The sequence below is a fragment of the Mustelus asterias genome, chromosome 29 (genome assembly GCF_964213995.1).
Source record: "Mustelus asterias chromosome 29, sMusAst1.hap1.1, whole genome shotgun sequence".
NCBI classification, from domain to species: Eukaryota; Metazoa; Chordata; class Chondrichthyes; order Carcharhiniformes; family Triakidae; genus Mustelus; species Mustelus asterias.
In genome coordinates, this window is record NC_135829.1 from 1,127,854 (window position 1) to 1,149,570 (window position 21,717).

Consider the following 21,717-nt stretch of genomic DNA (forward strand, 5'->3'; position numbering starts at 1 on the left):
GAGGCGGGGCCGGGGGGCGGGGCCTGGGGAGAGGGGCGGGGCATGAGGGCGGGGCCCGGGGAGAGGGGCGGGGCCCGGGGAGAGGGGCGGGGCCCGGGGAGAGGGGCGGGGCCCGGGGAGAGGGGCGGGGCCCGGGGAGAGGGGCGGGGCCCGGGGAGAGGGGCGGGGCAAATGGGACTGGTGCGGAGCCTGAGGGCGGGGCCCGGGGAGAGGGGCGGGGCGGGGCCAATGGGCCTGGAGAGGGACAGGGCCGTGGGAGGGGCCCGGGCGAGGCGCCAGGACATGGGGGGTGGGGGCCGGGGATAGTGGAGCGGAACCGGGTTGGATGGGCGGGGCTTGGGAGGGAGGCGGGGCCTGGTCAATGGGGCGGGGCCTGGTCAAAGGGGACAGTGTGGGAGCGAGGACTGGGGAGAGGGGCGGGGCCCGTGGAGAAGGGCGGGGCCTGCAAAACGGGCGGGGCATGGGGAAAGGGGCAGGGAGCAGATCCTGGGGAAGGGGCGGGGCCTGTAGAGGGGCGGGGCCAGGCCTTGTGCTGGTGCTGATCCCTGGATGAGGGGAAGAATGGATTTGACATCCAGGGATGGGGACGCATGGTACATTGGGGAAACCATGCAGACGCTGCGACAACAGATGAATGAACACCACTCCACAATCACCAGGCAAGACTGTTCTCTTCCTGTTAGTCCTGTCAGGGAGCACTTCAGCAGTCACGGGCATTCGGCCTCTGATCTTCAGGTAAATGTTCTCCAAGGCAGCCTTCACAACACATGCCAGCGCAGAGTCGCTGAGCAGAGACTGATAGCCAAGTTCCGCACACAAGGACGGCCTCAACCGGGATCTTGGGTTCATGTCACACTATCTGTAACCCCCACGACTTGCCTGGGCTTGCAAAATCTCACTAACTGTCCTGGCTGGAGACAATAGGTTTAAGGTGCTGGGGGGTACAGGGGAAATGTTAGGGGGATGTTTTTCACACAGAGGGTGGTGGACGAGTGGAATCGGCTGCCGTCAGTGGTGGTGGAGGCAAACTCAATAGGGTTTTTTAAGAGACTCCTGGATGAGTACATGGGACTTAATAGGATGGAGGGTTATAGGTCGGCCTAAAAGGTAGGGATATGTTCGGCACAACTTGTGGGGCCGAAGGGCCTGTTTTGTGCTGTAGTTTTTCTATGTTTCTAATACACATCTCTTTAACCTGTGCTTAACCCTCTCTCCACTCACATTGTCTGTACCTTTAAGACTTGATTACCTGTAAAGACTCGCATTCCAACCATTATTTTGTAAATTGAGTTTGTGTCTTTATATGCCCTGTTTGTGAACAGAACTCCCACTCACCTGACGAAGGGGCAGCGCTCCGAAAGCTAGTGGCTTTTACTACCAAATAAACCTGTTGGACTTTAACCTGGTATTGCGAGACTTCTTGCCAGGGAGAGGGACAGTGTTGGTCGCTTGAGAGGAGCACCAAAAACAATTGCTTCAGTGTTCCTGATAATTAATTGGAGGAAATTTCTCTCATCCAGTATTCGATGATCTATAAACAATCCTTTCATTTGGCAATAGAAAGAAACCCAGAGTCAGAGGTGACAGAAAGACAGATCTGGATGTCGTTCGAATCCAAGTTGTGGGCGGCATAATGGCACAGTGCTTAGCACTGCTGCCTCATAGCACCAGGGACCCAGGTTCAATTTCCAGCTTGGGTCACTGTCTGTGTGGAGTCTTCACATTGTCCCCATGTCTGCGTGGGTTTCCTCCGAGTGCTCCGGTTTCCTCCCGTAGTCCAAAAAAATGTGCGGATTAGGTTGATTGGCTATGCTAAATTGCCCCTAGTGTCAGGGGAATAGCAGGGTAAATATGTGGCGTTACAGGGATAGGGCCTGGGTGGGATTGTTGCTGGTGCAGACTCGATGGGCCAAATGGCCTCCTTCTGCTCTGTAGGGATTGCATGATTCTAAGTGAAAACTAATGTTGTTTTTGATCCAATGATGTTGCCAAAGGGCCTCGGGGTAGGTGAGAAAAAGGAAGAGTCAGAGACAAATCCTTGGGGAATATCAGAAGCAACAGTCTGGGAACAAGACGAAAAGTCATTGCAAGTGATACTGCGGCTACCATTAGATTTTTTAAAAATGAAACAAGGTCAGCACAGTCCCGGCCCCACCTGGTAGACAAGGCTGTTTGCTGTCACCACATCTGCAGAAGATGCACTCACTGCACATGTTGTTGCGGAGCCTGTGACGCCATAGCCTGCATCAAAGAACATTGTTTGGATGCTGCTGGTCACTGCCCCACTTCCAACAACCTTCCACCTCACTCGCTGTTCTCCTCACCAGCCCCATCACTACTCTGATTACCGCCTCCTCACTGCCCCCTCACTGTTTCATTCACCACCCCCTTGCTGTCCCTCTTGTTAGACACTCTCGCTGCTCCACTCACTGTCCCTCTGCCCTTGAGCCCAGCCTGCTTCCCTTGCTACCTTGAATGGCAAGCAGGGCAGTGAGGTGGGCAGCCAACAGGGCGAACAAATGGCTGGCGAGTGTTAAACAGATACTGTGTACGCAATGATGATGTTGGAGGCATTGTGCATGCACCAATGGAAGGAGTGCTCATGTGCCTAAGGACAGAATGGGTGCTGAGTTCCTGTTCCAGGCTCATAGCATTGACAACAATAACTTCCTGTTCCAGTGTGGTAGCAGGAGAGACATTGGCTAAAATTGGAACCAGGAAGAGAAATTGGGTGGTCAGTCATAGAATCCCTGCAGAAGGAGGCCATTTGGCCCATCGAGTCTGCACCGACCACAATCCCACCCAGACCTTAGTCCCATAACCCCACATATTTCCCCTACTAATCCCCTGACACTAGGGGCAAGTTAGCATGGCCAATCAACCTAACCTGCATGTCTTTGGACTGTGGGAGGAAACCAGAGCAGCCAGAGGAAACCCACACATACATGGGGAGAATGTGCAAACTCCACATAGACGGTGACCCGAGACCGGAATCGAACCTGGGTCCCTGTGAGGCAGCAGTGCTAACCACTGTGCCACCATGCCACCCAGGCAGAAAGTCGTTTACTAAGAATAGTATTGAAGACATAGGAAGTGGATCTCCTGGACAACACGAGCTTGGAGAGAACATGAGGGGAGATAGGAAAGAAACTACACAATAATATGGGAACGTTTGGTGAAAGTGGCAGAGGAAGCAGATCAGATTGTCTCAACCTTAGCAACAAAGAAATCATTAGATTTTTGCACATATTGTTGAAGGAGAGTGTGGAGGACACAGTACTTAAGAAGGCAACTTGCAATAGAGAAAATAAATTAGGGTTATCTTTACATTCCAGGATTATCCTGGATTATTGAATGATTTTGGCAGACAAGAATAGGACCCAATAGTGCTTTGTGTGGTCCAGCCACGTCTGGAGTGAATAACTAGTAAGAAGTCTCACAACACCAGGTTAAAGTCCAACAGGTTTATTTGGTAGCAAAAGCCACTAGCTTTCGGAGTGCTGCTCCTTCGTCAGGTAAATGGGAGTTCTGTTCACAAACAGGGCATATAAAGACACAAACTCAATTTACAAAATAATGGAATGCGAGTCTTTGCAGGTAATCAAGTTGGACTTTAACCTGGTGTTGTGAGACTTCTTACTGTGTTTACCCCAGTTCAACACCAGCATCTCCACATCGTGAATAACTAGACCAGTTGTCCACCATAGCTATTCGTGTCTGGGTCTCTTGGATTTAAGGGAGCAGAGATGCAGGCTATACTTGGGGGAAATACTGAGATCAGAGAGAGTAATTGGGAATCAGATATCAAAGGCGGAGGTGAGAATGTGATTTATGTTGCTTCAGATATTGATTTGCTCCTAGAAAATGCACAGCCAAAGGCTAACTATTTGGAATTTTGAAAGCAATTTAAGCAAATTGGGGATACTGTTTTTCAGCAACGGACGTAGGAAGAAATGGGTTGGGATATAGGAGGGGGATAGGGGTGGAGAGCGATACACAGAAGTGATCAGAGATGGCCTTATCTGGGAGTAGCAAGACCATGTGAGCTGGCAAGGTCAAGGTGGCAGCCTTGAGAGGAAGCCAAACCTTGGACAGCAGCAGGAGAACAGGAAGCTGGAAGGGTGCTGAAGAGTTTTGGCCCAGACCTTTGCTCCTGAGCCTGGCTCAGCGCACCAGCCTCAGGAGAAACTCCCCCAAATGGCAGGATCTTTGCTCCAGCTGTGGGATGGAGTTGGGTCTGTCACCCCCAGATGCTGATTGGATGTGGCTGAATTTTTAAAAATACATTCTTGGGATGTAGGTGTCGCTGGCTAGGCCAGCATTTTGCATCCCTAATTGTCCTTCAGAAGGTGGTGGTAAGCTGCCTTCTTGAACCACGATGTGGAGATGCCGGCGTTGGACTGGGGTGAACACAGTAAGAAGTCTCACAACACCAGGTTAAAGTCCAACAGGTTTATTTGGTAGTAAATACCATAAGCTTTCGGAGCACTGCTCCTTCGTCAGATGGAGTGGAAATGTGCTCTCAAACAGTGCAAACAGACACAAAATCAAGTTGCAGAATACTGATTAGAATGTGAATCCCTACAGCCAGCCAGGTCTTAAAGGTACAGACAATGTGGGTGGAGGGAGCATTAAACACAGGTTAAAGAGATGTGTATTGTCTCCAGACAGAACAGCTAGTGAGATTCTGCAAGCCCAGGAGGCAAGCTGTGGGGGTTACAGAGAGTGTGACATGAACCCAAGATCCCGGTTTCGGCCGTCCTCATGTGTGCGGAACTTGGCTATCAGTTTCTGCTCAGCGACTCTGCGCTGTCGTGTGTCGCGAAGGCCGCCTTGGAGAACGCTTACCTGAAGATCAGAGGCTGGATGCCCGTGACTGCTCTTGAACCACAACAGTCCATGTGTTGTACACTCACAGTAACTGTTAGGGAGGGAGTTCTAGGATTTTGACCCAGCGACAGTGAATAACAGTGATATATTAGGACTGAGTTGAGGAGGAACTTCTTCACCCAAAGGGTTGTGAATCTGGAATTCCCTGCCCAGTGAAGCAGTTGAGGCTGCCTCATTGAATGTTTTTAAGGCAAGGATAGATAAATTTTTGAACAGTAAAAGAATTAAGGGTTATGGTGAGCGGGCGGGTAAGTGGAGCTGAGTCCACATAAAGATCAGCCATGATCTTATTGAATGGCGGAGCAGGCTCAAGGGGCCAGGTGGCCTCCTCCTGCTCCTAGTTCTTATGTTTATGTCCTTATTTCCAAATCAGGATGGTGGGTGGCTAGGAGAGGAACTTCAGGTAATAGTGTTCCCATATGTCTACTGCCCTTGTCCTTTTAGAGGTGAGGTTGTGGGTTTGGAAGGTGCTGTCTGAGGAGGCTTGGTGAATTTGTGCATTGTTTCTTGTGGCTGGTTTTGTAGCCAATGTGAGCCAGTGGTGGAGGGAGTGAATGTTTATGGAAAAGTGCCGAGGTGCGCTGTTCAAAAGGCCCAACATGGTTCTCTGGGACGTTATTCCAGTTGTTTTATCAAATATTAAACCCTCAGCTCTCACACCCCACCCTCTACTCTCACACCCCACCCTCTACCCTACCCCGTCCATGCCAACCCATACCCTCACCCAATAGCCTCAAATCCTTCATGCCGCACTCCCACCTACCTCAATGGCCCCTCATATCCTCCATGCGAACTCATGCCCTCAACCCACCTGCATGGCCATTTATAGCCCCCATGCCATCTTAATGCCAACTCACCCACCACCCTTTGCCCTTACACCCTCCCCAATTCACCCAGTATCCACCACTGGAGCCATTTTGAGAAACAGACTTTTATTCATAATCCTATATCAAAGACAGCTACTAAAATAATGATAGGTTGTGGAAAACAGGCAAGCATCAATAATGACATAATGATAGTCTTTGGTGAAGTATCAACAAACAGCTCTTGTATCTGCTGGAACAGATTTCTTTCAACTTTCACTGACGCGAGCATCCTATTTTAAATTTTTTTTTGAAGGGCAGGAGATTTAAATAGCTTCACAGCTTGACAATCCTACAGACTTGATCCACCCTTCAAGAGCATTTATGACGATACAAATTTGTACCTCCCATACTGTAGCCCTTGCTACAGGGAAAATGGCATCTGTTTGAGTTCAGCACCAAGTTCAAATGGCCGTCGGATTTCAGGTTTTCCTCATTTGTGAAGCATGCCCCACCTTCTTTCCCCCTCAGGCGAAAATAGGATTTGTCGTAATGGGGACAGGAGCTCCAGATCCAAGTCCCAGTGCCATTTGTAAAGCTCTGCAGAGTTTCCCCACCACACTGCCTAAATTTATACCAAAGGGGAATTGGAAGCAGAGTACAAATATCCATGAAAATGGACGCAGGGAAAATTCAAGTTGTACAGGCCGGTGATATAGCAAATTAGGATACATTAAAACCTGGTAGTAAATAGGGAATAGATAGGAGACAAGAGGAGGGAGTCCAGAGTTAGAGTCAGATGGCACAGATGTAATCAGCAGAGATTAAATTAGCATTAAAGAACAAAGAATAATACAGCACAGGAACAGGCCCTTCGGCCCTCCAAGCCCGCGCCGCTCCCTGGTCCAAACTAGACCATTCTTTTGTATCTCTCCATTCCCACTCGTTCATGTGGCTATCTAGATAAGTCTTAAACGTTCCCAGTGTGCCCACCTCCACCACCTTGCCCACCTCCACCACCTTGCCCGGCAGCGCATTCCAGGCCTCCACCACCCTCTGTGTAAAATACGTCCTTCTGATATCAGTGTTAAACCTCCCCCCCCCTCACCATGAACCTATGACCCCTCGTGAACGTCACCACCGACCTGGGAAAAAGCTTCCCACCGTTCACCCTATCTATGCCTTTCATGATTTTATACACCTCTATTAAGTCTACCCTCATCCTCCGTCTTTCCAGTGAGAACAACCCCAGTTTACCCAATCTCTCCTCATAACTAAGCCCCTCCATACCAGGCAACATCCTGGTAAACCTCCTCTGCACTCTCTCCAAAGCCTCCACGTCCTTCTGGTAGTGTGGCGACCAGAACTGGACGCAGTATTCCAAATGCGGCCGAACCAACGTTCTATACATCTGCAACATCAGACCCCAACTTTTATACTCTATGCCCCGTCCTATAAAGGCAAGCATGCCATATGCCTTCTTCACCACCTTCTCCACCTGTGACGTCACCTTCAAGGATCTGTGGACTTGCACACCCAGGTCCCTCTGCGTATCTATACCCTTTATGGTTCTGCCATTTATCGTATAGCTCCCCCCTACATTAGCTCTACCAAAATGCATCACTTCGCATTTATCTGGATTGAACTCCATCTGCCATTTCTTTGCCCAAATTTCCAGTCTATCTATATCCATCTGTAGCCTCTGACAATGTTCCTCACTATCTGCAAGTCCAGCCAATTTTGTGTCGTCTGCAAACTTACTGATCACCCCAGTTACACCTTCTTCCAGATCGTTTATATAAATCACAAACAGCAGAGGTCCCAATACAGAGCCCTGCGGAACACCACTAGTCACAGGCCTCCAGCCGGAAAAAGACCCTTCCACTACCACCCTCTGTCTTCTGTGACCAAGCCAGTTCTCCACCCATCTCGCCACCTCCCCCTTTATCCCATGAAATCCAACCTTTTTCACCAACCTATCATGAGGTATTTTGTCAAACGCTTTACTAAAGTCCATATAGACGACATCCACGGCCCTTCCCTCATCAACCATTCTAGTCACTTCTTCAAAAAACTCCACCAGGTTAGTGAGGCATGATCTCCCTCTCACAAAACCATGCTGACTATCGTTAATGAGTTTATTCCTTTCTAAATGCGCATACATCCTATCTCTAAGAATCCTCTCCAACAACTTCCTTACCACGGACGTCAAGCTCACCGGCCTATAATTACCCGGGTTATCCTTCCTATCCTTCTTAAATAACGGGACCACATTAGCTATCCTCCAATCCTCTGGGACCTCACCTGTGTCCAGTGACGGGACAAAGATTTGTGTCAGAGGCCCAGCGATTTCATCTCTCGTCTCCCTGAGCAGCCTTGGATAGATTCCATCAGGCCCTGGGGATTTGTCAGTCTTTATATTCTCTAAAAAACCTAACACTTCCTCCCTTGGAATGGAGATTTTCTCTAATGGTTCAACACTCCCCTCCGAGACACTCCCAGTCAACACATCCCTCTCCTTTGTGAAAACCGACGCAAAGTATTCATTTAGGATCTCCCCTACTTCTTTTGGCTCTAAGCATAATTCCCCACTTTTGTCCCTGACAAGATTGGCAATGGTCTGGTTCAGCCTCAGACGGGCAGAACAATGATGACAGTGGGTAGAGAACGACTCACCGTGATCCGAACTTCCCAAAAACACTATTCACCAATGGAAATTAGGAGGACATGGAAACAGAATCACGATAAATAGAGGTGGGGGGGCGGAGGGTGGATTGATTTAGAAAAGATAAATAACTCAGTCCTAATAAACCCAATATTTTTATTACCATTGTTCTCTAAGATACTGTCCAAAACCAAAAGGTGTATTTTTATGTAAACCAGAATCTTAAACATGAGAAAGACAAGTACTTTGAGCCACTCTGCACATTGCCATAAGTTAATGGGACTTGATGGTTCGAGTTATAAGGAGAGGCTGGATAGACTGAGACTTTTTTTCTCTGGAGTGTAGGAGGCTGAGGGGTGATCTTATAGAGGTCTATAAAATGATGAGGGGCACAGATCAGCTGGATAGTCCCAAAGGTAGGGGAGTCTAAAACTAGAGGGCATAGGTTTAAGGTGAGAGGGGAGAGATACAAAAGGGTCCAGAGGGGCAATATTTTCACACACAGGCAGTAGCAGAGGCAGATACAATTTTGTCTTTTAAAAAGCATTTAGACAGTTACATGGGTAAGATGGGTATAAAGGGATATGGGCCCAACACAGGCAATTGGGACTAGCTTAGTGGTAAAAACTGGGGGGTATAGACAAGTTGGGCCGAAGGGCCTGTTTCCATGCTGTAAACCTCTATGACTCTATGACAATTTAAACCTACAGATTTGGCATTCGCAAATTCAATGTGTATAAAGAAACAAACTCGAGTGTCCACATCCAGACAGCAGGGTCCACTGACTGAAGGGGTGAAAGTCAGAGTCTGAACGGTTACAGCACATTGTTAGTTAACATTCAGTATCTGCAGTGCTGGAATCAGGGTTTCAGAAAGTATTTTGGGAATAAAGCAAGTAAAAATGCCATCATCAGTGCAATTCTTGAATCAAAAACAGCTTCAGCAGTTTAATTTACATCCTGAAGGATGGAATCCATAGATAAAACCATTCAATTTGCAAAAAACCTATTTTCTTTTGCATTTGCTTCAATCAAATTATATATTTATTGATCAGGCTGTCCAGTATTTGCTGTAATGAGATTAAACTTCATTCAATTCTTGTGGGTTTTAACACAGTTCATGTTAACAAGATTGATCTGATATAATTTCTCTGATCTAAAAAGAACAATGTACCCTCATCACCACCCTGGGAGCTAGAATATCTGTGGGTAAATTTACAATGTGACTGAGCTGGGGGATGCAGGAAAGGTCCTGGAACTTTTGAATCTCAATGCTATTCAGGATAAGGCAATCTGTTTGATTGGTACCCCATCCACCACCTTGAACATTCGCTCCCTCCACCACTCGTGCACGGTGGCTGCAGTGTGTACCATCTATGGGATGTACAGCAGCAACTCCCCAAGGCTCTTTCCAAAGCCACAATTTCAACACCTAGGAAGACAAGGCAGCAGAAGCATCAGACCATCATCACCTGCAAGTCCAGCTCCAAGGCACGTGCCTTTGTGACTTGGAGATATATCACCGTTCCATCTCTGTTGCTGGATTAAAACTCCTTCCCTAACAGCACAAGGATTGCAGTTCAAGGCGGCGGCTCACCATCTTGTCAACGGAACTCGGGAACGGTAATAAATACTGTTCTTGTCAGTTTTCCCAACATCCTGTGAATGTTTTTATTCATTGTCTGGGCTCACAAAAGAATGGCCATTTGAGGATGTACCAGAGGTCTTCCTGGCCCACGGCAAGGATCAATGTGTTTAAGGGAGGAAGGAGAGAAATTGATGAGAAAAATAGACAAAGGGTGTTTTAAATCTGTCAAGGATGATGCATCTGACAATAATTGGGATTTCAGGGAACAGAAAGTTGAAGGAAATCTTTTAGCAAAAGGTCTCAGTGGATTTCTTCTTCGGACCTGCTGCTCGACTACTGCCCGTTCGCCTGGGGTCTTTATACACCTGCCGGGGGTCTCCGTACACTTGCCGAGGATCTCCGCGTACCTGCCGAGGGTCTCTGCAGACCTGCGGGGGGTCTCCACAGACCTGCCGCAGGTCTTTTGTGCTGAATGCTTGTTTTGGTTTGAAGTTTTCTTCCATCATGGGTGTTGTTTTCCTGCTGTGTCCATGAAGGCTCTTTGACCTTGAGGAGATGAATCTATCTGGTGTGACTGTTAAGAAGTTTGTGGACTTTGGGACTGTTCTCGGGACCTCAGCCCTGGGTAGGGAGAGATCCATGGTACAGCTGCCAGTGTCAATGTCATCCTCTGTGTCTGTCAGCTCCTGTTTTTGTTCAGCCAGTGTCTCAGGAGAGGATGGCAATGGTTGGCGATTGGTGTCTTCTCCCATCCCTCGTTCTTCAGGAAGATTTTTATAAAACTTGCGCTCGCACTGAGTGACCCATTCAGGGGTCTTTGGAGAAGAGGTGCTAGCAGAATGCACATGGTCTATAACATAGCCACAGTCTGATCGCCAGCTTTCTTCTGGACCAGACACCATACCTTCCAATCCAAAGATGATGCTTCTAGCCTTCACCACTGTGGTCTGGCATGCATCATAGGTTTGTGAAGGTATGTAGTTAGCTTTTTTGGACTTCTCTAAGGGAAACGAGAAACAAGCCTTCAACGTTGTTCGTGCTGCTGACCCAGCTTCTTTCACTAATTGTCCGTTAAACCCGGCTCCAACTGCCTGCATGAACCTTTGGTAATTAGCTTCCTCTTTCGTGGTCAAGGAGCTAGGATAACCATCAGAGGAAACAAAGATATCAACACAGGAGTTGAAATTCCTGGCTTCCTGTGCAACTTCCAGCCTCAGGCTGCTCTTCTTCATCCTCCGGGAGCTGGAGGATTGGTGCAGGCCAAACCGACGCTTGGGTGTCATGTTAATTTTCTGCTCGGCAAGTTCCTTTTCATCCCTCAGTGCAACCGTAGAATAATTCTTCCTCTGAGAACCCATTGAAGGAGACATTAGGCCCGTGCTGTCTTCAAAATTGTCATCTCCATCCATGTGGAAGCGATACATACTCGTTGCCTCAGTGCTGTTTTGCCTGATCAGGTAGGAGGCATCACATTCTGAAGGGCATCTAGAGCGAGTGTGGGTTAGCTCTGCCTTGTCTATTCCGGCCAGTTTTTCCATTGCATTGACCATGCGACCAGAGAATTCCTCCAGTTGGGCCAATCGAATATCAACAGTTTGAAGTGAAGCTTTCATGAAATGTTCCCTCTCATTCACTTCCTCCAAACGCATCGCCATGTTTTCCACCCTGAAATATAGAGGGAAGCATTTGTCAAATGAATGGGATTGAGTTTCTGAGTGAAGTCCCGAACGGCAATTACACTTGGTGTATTCTGGAAATCTGACATAAAGAATCAGAAAATGCTGGAAATACTCAGCAAGTCAGAGAGCACCAGTAAAGAAAGAATCTGATTTCAGGGCTTGATTTGCAGTTTGGTGTTAGGAACCCAATGCTTGGATAATTTCCACAGCTGTATCACTCATGCAGCACAATCCTGAAATGTAAATGGCCAAATCTGGCCAGAGGTGAGCTTTGCATCTGATTAGTGACGCTACATAACCAGGTGGTGGGAGTTGCCTATAGACCATGACCAGCAAAGGCAGATGAACGCTAGAATGAGGCCTTTCGCCTTACAGAAGAGGGCAGGCGGCTGCTGGGAGAGCCAGAAGCCTGAGCAAGCACAAAGTGGCCACATAGCCTAGTGAGAGATAATGCACATGATTCAACACAAGACCCCCAGGTGCTGAGATCCTTCACTTATCAAAATAACTTTAACATCTACACGCATCGAGCCCCACATTGGCAAGTGCCAGACTGTCCAGGTTCGCCAAATGCACCATTAAAATTTGCATTCTTGCCCTCCTGGCATGAGCTTAATAGACCATTCATTGGAGGTGAATGGGATCCCCACTCACTTTGAGAATTGGAGTGTATCCTAGAGGGGTTAGGATCGAGACATTCCCAAGAACACAATTTTCAAATCACATCCACACCCATTCCTGACCCCATCAGCAATTAAAAATTGGGTCCAACATTTTAGCTCTAATGAAAGGTCATTGGTGTAAAGCGTTGGCCGGAATCTTCCCAAAAATGAGTGTTGGTTCAGGCGAAGCTCGCAGGCCTTCCTCGCCATATTGAACAGCTCCCTGTAATTTCAAAGGGCAATCGAGACCCACACAGTCAGCTGGAGGGGCGGGGCCTAAAGGGCACTGCAATCTCCAATTTAAATAAAAGCACTCTCTCCCAGGGGACACTGCCATAATGCCAGGGGGCAATGCCTGGGCATGTTCCTTACCCCTGGGTGTGCCCCAGTGTGGTCACCGCGACTGGTTTTTGAAAGCTGGTAGTGATTCATGCTGGTATGCCGTGATGCTGGCTGGCTGGCTAGTTAGGATGAGGCAGGAATAGTGGCGACAAGCTAATGTGAAGTTAATTTATGCAAATCAGGTTCACATCCTTCTTGGGCAGGGGACGGGGAGGATGTCATTCCGAGATCTCAGCAGCGCAAATTGCGTTTTGGCCTCTCACAAGATTTAGTGCCCATTACGGGATTTGCACCAGCAGTCAACAGGACCATTAGATCCCAGGGGGCACCCCCCCCCCTCCCTTGATGGCCCCCCCCCTTCATTCCAGTGGGGTCAGGCCGCCAGCTCCCCGCAAGTGGGGAGCTACACTTCACTGGAGTGAACCACTGCTGACGAGGGAGGAAGACATGAGCGGGCCCAGAGATTTCAGTCCTGGGCCCACTAATGGCATTTAAATTGCGTTCAAATTCAAATTTACATAAATTATTCAGCTCCGCACCAATTTCTGGCGTGGAGCTGATGGCACCGGAAATCCGGCACTCGGAGAATCGCGGAGGCAGTGCACCCAGCGGGAAACCCGCGAAACGGCCTCCGCTTGAGTCTCCCAGACCGCTGCTCTCCAAAAGCAGCGCAGCAGGATGGGAGAATCATCCCCTACATTTGCATTAATATTCCAGCGAGTATAAAAGATTGAAGCTTTTCTAATTGAAGTTCCGAGTTGATGAACGGATTTGACAGGATAGACGAGATAATCTATTTGCTCCGGTGGGGAAGCCCAGAGCAAGGGGGCATAACATTGAGCCAGGATTTCCAGAGTGACGTCAGGAAGCACTTCTTCACACAAAGATTCAAGCAAATCTGCACCTTCCTTCCCCCAGACCCTGAGGCTGGGATTCATTCGAAAATTTATAAACTGAGATTGCTAGATACTAAGGGTACAGAACGGAGGCAAGTAGATTAGGTTGAGATTACAGATCAACTGTGATCTAACTAAATAGCAGAACAGGTTTGAGGGCAGAATTGTTCCTGTTCTCTCATTCTATGTATAGAGGAAGAATCATGGGTAGAAGCAGGAAACTCTCACCAGAAAGCCCAGAACAGAACATGTCGCAATAATGAGAAGTTACACCTGACAGGATTTATTCTCGGAATGAAAGGCAAATCCATCAAAGCAAACAACCCACCTTTCAGCTGTGATCCGAATGCGCTCATCATTCGATGACTGCTCTTGATCCTCTTTCTGTGTGAAGTACTGTTCCACACACTGCTCCTCAAATTCCTGCAGCTTCTTCAATTCTTCCTCACTGAGGATTAGCTCTGCCACAAGGAAGGGGGAGTAAGAACATTATTCATACACACACGGTAAGGTAATGCAAGTAAAATATTATTAAAAATTAGTGCTGATGTGTCTGAAGAGGCAAAGATGAAAGCATTGTGACATGTTGCTGGGGCTGGGAATGGGGAGTGAGGGATGGATGGAACAGGTACGTCAGGAGGCCTTTTAGATCTTCAAGCGTGCTCCAACATTCAATGAGACCATGGTTGATCTGTGACCTCACTCTATACACCCACCTTTATCCCATATCCTTTAAATACCTTTGGTTAACAAGATTCTGTCAATCAGATTTAAAATTAATAATTGATCTAGTATCAATGACCATTTACAGAAGAGAGTTCCAAATTTCTACTTCCCTTTGCGTATAGGAGTGTTTCCGAATTTCACTTCTCAAAGACCTTGTTCCAATTTTTAGACTATGCCCCAATTTCTAACCTCATCAACTAGCAGAAATAGCTTTTCTATTGCTCAGTCTGTTCTGCTAAACACCACGAGAACTTTGATTAAATTAATTCTTAACCTTCTAAATTCCAGGGAATGCAATCCTAGTTCATGTAATCTCTCCTTGTAAATTAACCCTTGGAGTTGGTATAATTATGGTAAACTTATTGCTGCACTCCCTCCAAGGCCAGAGTGGTGGTAACCAGCATTGCTCACAGTACTCCAGGTACAGTCAGCCAATTTGCTAACTCGTCAACAATTTGCCTTCAATTCCATGATCTTCAACTATAACATACTGTCTCTTTCGAGAGACTTTATCACATGCCTTGTGGAAGTCCAGAAAGAAATCCACAGGCATCTCCCTCTCCAATACATCAGTTGCTTTTTCACAAATATTCAGAGTGCTCAGTCACCCTATCCTTAACTATAGACCTGTAATTTACCAACCAGTTGGGCTAACTGGCCAATAAGTCCCTGGTTTCCCTCACCATTCTTAAATAACAGAATAACATGGACAATTTTCCAATCTAAAGGAATGGCTGTGAATCAAGAGAACTTTGGAAGATTATAATTAGGGCATCTACAATGCTCTCGAACACTTCCTTCAAAATCTTGAGATGTAGGGCCTCTGCTCCTGGGATCCGTGGCTGTTTGGTGCTATTATTTTTTGCTATAATTTTGCTCATGTCATATCCAGAAGACAGGAAGGATAATTTAAATCAAACCATACTCTCTGCTTTTTTAAAAATGGACATTGCTGGACCAAAAACATGGCTACTACTAGTCACATGATTTGCAAGTTAGCTACAATTCTGGAAACTTCCAACAGTAATTATAGGACAAAACTCAACTCTTATCCTTGTGGAACGTCACACCTATCATCATGTGGACACGTTACAAATCAGGAAAACAAAGGAGCTCAGTCTGTCTCCTCAGCCTGGACTTAGAACAAAAAAACTTGTTACACTTGTGGAGGGGCTAATAAGCACCATCTATCTGCTAAAGTGAACAATGGATTTTAACCAGAGACATATATAGTGATTGTTAGCCCGAAACAGACTCACCAATGGGCAACACCACTTGACCTAAGCTCCTTTGGCCTTTGGAAAGTTTTAATGTTACATTCCTGGATTCCCAGGGCAATCTGCTGTTAACATTCAGCCTGTCAACACCAAAGCAGAACTCCAGGCTGACAACAAAGCTCATTTCAAGTCTAAACTTCCTTGAAGCCTGGTTCTCTGCAAGATTCATGCATCACCTGTCGAACAGACCAAGTCTCTGTATGTCAACCTCCTCTCACTGCATTATCACCAACTTTGCATTTGGCAACTCCTGCTTTCATTTAGCTGAACCCACTCAAACTTTATCTCCTATGTGAAGGAACCCTCAATGGACTCTGACATTCTGGACTCACCTGAATTAATATCAACATCTTGTGTTTTTTGTTCCAAGTTAGTCCTAGTTGTAAAACTATTTTCTTTCCTACCTCCTTCTGCATGATTGTGTGTATCTAATTATAACAACCATCTTGTAGGATGTATGAATAAACAAAACTTCTGATTGGGGGCGGCACGGTGGCACAGCGGTTAGCACTGCTGCCTCAGCGCCAGGAACCCTGGGTTCAATTCCGGCCTCGGGTCACTGTGTGGAGTTTGCACATTCTCCCCCTGTCTGCGTGGGTTTCCTCTGGGTGCTCCGGTTTCCTCCCACAGTCCAAAGATGTGCTGGTTTGGTGGATTGGCCATGCTAAATCGCCCCTTAGTGTCAGGGGGACTGACTAGGGTAAATGCATGGGGTTATGGGGATAGGGCCTGGGTGGGATTGTGGTCATGCAGACTCAATGGGCTGAATGGCCTCCTTCTGCACTGTAGGATTCTATGAACCCTAAAGTTTGCTGCCAGTCACTTTAAAAATTGACCTCAAAAAATTAAAACATCTGCTGACAGAGGACAAGAAAAACAAAGTTCAGTTTAGCCTATCTCCCCTGACTGAAACACTTCCATTAATTTGGCAAGGCCTTTCAAATATTAGTTTCTCTTGGATATCTGGCCAACTAATCTCTGCCTCGACTGCAAATACTGAAGCAAGATAATGATTCAGCATGTTCAGAATCTTCTTATTTCATGGACATTGCTCCTGACTGCCTCTTTTTCTAATACAATCGTAAAAACTTTTCATGTTGATTCTGATTTGCTTTGCAAATTCTTTTCATTGTCTCTTTTTATCATTCTTAATCTCTTTTGTTGACTTTGTTGTTCTTTGTATCTTCCCCAGTTGCCAGGATCGTTGGTATTTTGCATTTTTGAACGCATTCTCTACTTTAATGTTATCTCTTAATCTCTGGTTGTCTTTGGCTCTCTCTTTTGGCAGGTAGACCTCTTGTCCCTTTGGGATATAAACTGGTCTGTATCACATTAAATTGTTTTTTGAACACTTCCATAGATCTTCTGTCATTCCACCCATGAACTCATCTCAATGAAGTCAGCCCAACCCAAATCTAAAATGTTAGTAGCCATTTCACATTTGATCATTTTGTGATCTATATTAGATTAATGTTAATGCAGCGTTAAGCTGTTAGGTAAACTTGGCTCATTACTCAGTACTAAATGGACTGTCCCCTTATTGTTTTTAGCTCACATTATTGCAGAGAACTATCCCAGAAACAGTTTAAAAATTCACTATCGTTCTGACATGAGTCAGGTGCCTCTGAAGATCCTGCATTAAGACCATTCTGCCTTTACTTCATGTTTGTTTAATCTCCATATTTATACAATCTACCACTTCACGCCTGCTACCTCGAGGCCAATGCACAACTCCTACCACCGTCTTAAATCCTTTCCACTTCTTAATTCTGCGGGAAATCTTGATTCCGAGTTCCCCGTCCGTGCAAGTGCTGGCAGGGCCTCAAGATCCAGAAGTCACTGTTCTCGCCGGCAAGATCACCTCTTCCCCCTACCCCACCCGATCATCTGCCCCTCCCCTTCCCCACCCCAACCCCACCAATCATTGGCCCAGGTTGGCGCTGCCAGGCTGGCATGGGTGTGGTGTCATCCCAGCAGTATCAACCTGTGCCGAGAGGCAGTGGCATGGCACCCCAGTCTCTGTGCAACCGGCTTTTGCCCGCGTGTTGACCCCCCCCCCCCCCCCCCCCCAAATGACGGCCTGAAACATGCCTCCTTGATTTTTTTTGACAGAGTGTCATAAAAAGCTGAAGAGAAAACTGGCGAATTTCTCTGGAGAGAAACACGATGGTTCTCTCACCAAAACAACACTGCCATTTTTTGTTACGATAACACCCACCCCCATCGATCTATAAAGTCCCCACTGCCTGCCTGCCCTTTGCTATGTGCAAGGTTATAGGGATAAGGTAGGGAGGTGGTAAAACTAGATAGAAAGCTCTTTCAGAGAGCCAGTGCAGACTCACTGGGCCGAATGGCCTTCTTCTGCACTGTAAAGAATCTGTAACTTTTTTTTCTCCTTTGCCATTGATGTGATTTCATCTTGTAATCATTGTGGCTACTCTGTCACATTTACCATTTTCCCAAATGTTCTGTAGGCTTCGTAGCCTGGTGTATATAGTTCCCAAATCCGAATCCTCTTGCAGCCATGTCTCAGTAATGGTGACTATGTCACACCCTCCAAACTGAATTTGTGTCGACAATCCATTCAATTTGTCTTTTATCTCCGTGCATTTCGATAAAGATTTTTTGGGCAATGCAGCCGGTTCTGCTGCAATGTTTTACTTCAAACATTATTTCTCTTTCCTGCTGAAATTAATTTTCATATTTTAGTTTTCTCTGTCCCAGGGATACTAAAAGCACAATTTTGAAGTGTTACTACACTCTATTCCCTTTGTTTTATTATCTGTTCTACTTTTCTGACCAAAGTCCTCAGCCGTTTACTCATGAAAAGTCCTGTGACTGCCCTATCTCCTTTTCTCTAGGATTCTGGTCATTGCCCAGTTCAGGTGGTGTCCATTTCAATGGTACATTTCCTTCCAGTATGAATACTGGTCCCATGAAATGGAGTCCCTCTTTCTCACATCACTCCTTCAGTCATGTTTTTATCTCCCTAGCTCACTTGTCACTTGGCTATTTTGCACATGGTCCAGGGATTATAACACTGAATTCCTGGGGGTCAGGAGGAAATGAAGGAGTTTGCAGCAGAGATTGGGTTGCAATAGCTGTTGGGGATGGAACTGTTGTATGGGAGTGTAAGGCAAGGTTATTATTGGTATGGTAATGTACACACTCAACCCCCGATCTCGTTCTTCCACCTCCTTGCTCTTCCTGCGACAGAAATGGTGTGCGATCATAGACAGGTAACTGAAGATGATGAGCGGTGGAGGGAAGACCGGCCTTTCATGGAATGTTAAGATCAGCTGATAGCGCTGGAACTTCCACACCTGGTTCGAGATGGAAATCACCTCCAGAAAAGTGTTGCTGCAGAACAGAGGACATCTCAATCAACAATCCGCAACCAGAAAACCAAGCAAGGAGCAGGGTCTACAGTCCAGGGCAGAGGAGTGGAGAAGAGAAAGGGGAAGCAAGGGATTGAAGGAGGGGTAAAGAGAGAGGCAGGGGAGGGGTAAAGAGAGAGGCAGGGGAGGAAGGAGGAGGGGATTGAAGGAGAGAGCAAGGAATGGAAGCGGGGCAGGGGAGAGGGAGGGGGTGTGTGTGTGTGTGTGGGGGGAGGGGGGGGGAGGGGGCGGGGTGGTGCCTCAAAGTAAAACAGAAATGAAGCCGGAAACGATGTATTGAACCTTGGTTTTATCCGGAGAGGATGGTGGGGAGGACAATCAGTACTGGAGCTTTGTAGAAATGTGAGAAATGATCCGCTGCTGTGAGACTGATTACAATCTGCAGTTTGTTTAAACCGTCAGTTACGATAGGGCTTCAACTCGGAAGCTTACTTGAAGACAGCAATCAGCAGATTTACGAGGAGGACATTAGCGACCAGCAGGTAACAAGCCATGATAGCAGGAATAATCCAGGCTCCTGGGATACAGGGCGGGAGACGCTTCCCATCATCATCAAATAGATTCTCTCCACAAGGCGCTACAGCAAAAGAAATTCCTCACAGTTTGGTCAAAACAAGGAATTACACAAAGATTAACCAAATGCTCTGTTTCATTGACAGTTACTTCAGGAAAGAGTAACTTCCCTCCTTCCATTTCTTGTTTGCCCCTCATCACTAAGGGAACAAAGAAGGTGACCTCATATCCAGCTGTCATGTGGACTGAAAAAGAGGATAATCAGAACACGGGGGCACCGCACACCCGCCCACACTGCGGGGGCACACCCGCCCACACCAACACCCGCCCACACCAACACCCGTCCACACTGTGGGGGCACACCCGCCCACACCAACACCCGCCCACACCAACACCCGCCCACACTGCGGGGGGCACACCCGCCCACTCCAACACCCGTCCACACTGTGGGGGCACACCCACCCACACCAACACCCGTCCACACTGCGGGGGCACACCCACCCACACCAACACCCGTCCACACTGTGGGGACACACCCACCCACACCAACACCCGTCCACACTGCGGGGGCACACCCACCCACGCCAACACCCGTCCACACTGTGGGGACACACCCACCCACACCAACACCCGCCCACACTGCGGGGGGCACACCCGCCCACTCCAACACCCGTCCACACTGTGGGGGCACACCCACCCACACCAACACCCGTCCACACTGCGGGGGCACACCCACCCACACCAACACCCGTCCACACTGTGGGGACACACCCACCCACACCAACACCCGTCCACACTGCGGGGGCACACCCACCCACACCAACACCCGTCCACACTGTGGGGACACACCCACCCACACCAACACCCGTCCACACTGCGGGGTCACACCCACCCACACCAACACCCGTCCACACTGCGGGGGCACACCCGCCCACACCAACACCCGTCCACACTGTGGGGGCACACCCACCCACACCAACACCCGTCCACACTGCGGGGGCACACCCACCCACACCAACACCCGTCCACACTGTGGGGACACACCCACCCACACCAACACCCGTCCACACTGCGGGGTCACACCCACCCACACCAACACCCGCCCACAACAACATCCGCCCACACCGCGGGGGCACACTTGCGCAGTGTAGAATTGTAGCACATTTTTGTGGAGCTAAGAGGAGCAGAGAGACTGTTGTGAGCAAACATTGACATGTAGATACAAGTCCACACAGTCATCCCTGCACACGTGTGTGAGTTAATCTGCCTGCATGGATAGCACCTTGAAATGAGTAAAACCTCGTGACACAGGAAACCAAGGCTAATAATCAATGAGGCAATAACATCATCTGTGCCACTGCCTTTACCACAGCGAGCGTAAAAACTGACACCCTTTAAGATCAAACTAAACTTAATAACAAACAGAAAAATCTCAGTTAAAGGCTGGCAGGTTTATATCTGTCCTTTGTGTCCAGAAAACAGAATCACAAATGCAAATATCGTATTTCATCATCAAATTATACCCACAATACAAACTAACTCTCTCCCCAAGCAGCATATACATGTTTCACACTTACGATTAATTTCCATGGCGTATACTAGTGCAAGATCCCATCATGTCGTGCAAAAATGAATAAAGCAAAACAGGAAATGAGAGCAGATCTCTACAAAATCAAAAACATACATAATTAAAACAAAATAACGCCGCAATCCTGAAGAATGAAGTCTAGAGAGTTCAGGCGGGGAAAAACAGACTAGCTGCACATTTCCAGCTGCATCATGCCTAGCGCAGAACGCGTTACAGCGCGGCGGGGCTGGAGAATCACCGCTTAGTGATTTAGCCAGTTCTGCATAGGCGGTATCGTATTACCCACCGCTGCTAGACATACTCGCGGGAACCAATCAGCATATTTAAACGAGTATTTAAATATGCAGAGTCTGTTTGAGGCCGGATTCTCCCAGCTCCCAGGATTTTCCAATCCTTGGGCACAGTGGGAGCCCACAAATGGAGACCAGGTGTGATGGCCATGCCTGGGGTCTTGGAGGTCACTGAAGCCCCCAGTAGTCAGGCACATGTCTGGGCATTGCCCATCTGGCAGTGCCAGGGACAGTGCCAAGAGGGGAGGGGGGGCAGGAGGGGGCTGGGGGATGAGGGATGGATCATGAAGTGGGTCCCATTGGGAGGTCCCCAATGCTGGCAATCTTTGCCGGGGAGGTGGGGTGGGTAAACATCCCTTCAATGAAGTGGGGGGGGGGCCGTGTCCGTGGGGATAGGGAAG

General features: G+C 47.8%; 1 protein-coding gene across 1 annotated transcript in view; it reads right to left on the reverse strand.

Annotated features, from left to right (window-relative positions):
* Positions 1 to 10,232: 10,232 nt before the first annotated feature.
* Positions 10,233 to 21,717, reverse strand: part of LOC144480400 (transient receptor potential cation channel subfamily M member 1-like) — a 35,799-nt gene continuing 24,314 nt past the window's right edge. The window contains exons 9-12 of the mRNA XM_078199806.1: positions 19,358 to 19,502; positions 18,697 to 18,887; positions 13,853 to 13,985; positions 10,233 to 11,610 (exon numbers count right to left, since the gene is read on the reverse strand). Coding sequence (XP_078055932.1) covers positions 10,233 to 11,610; positions 13,853 to 13,985; positions 18,697 to 18,887; positions 19,358 to 19,502 — 1,847 coding nt within the window. The remainder of the gene's footprint in view (positions 11,611 to 13,852; positions 13,986 to 18,696; positions 18,888 to 19,357; positions 19,503 to 21,717) is intronic.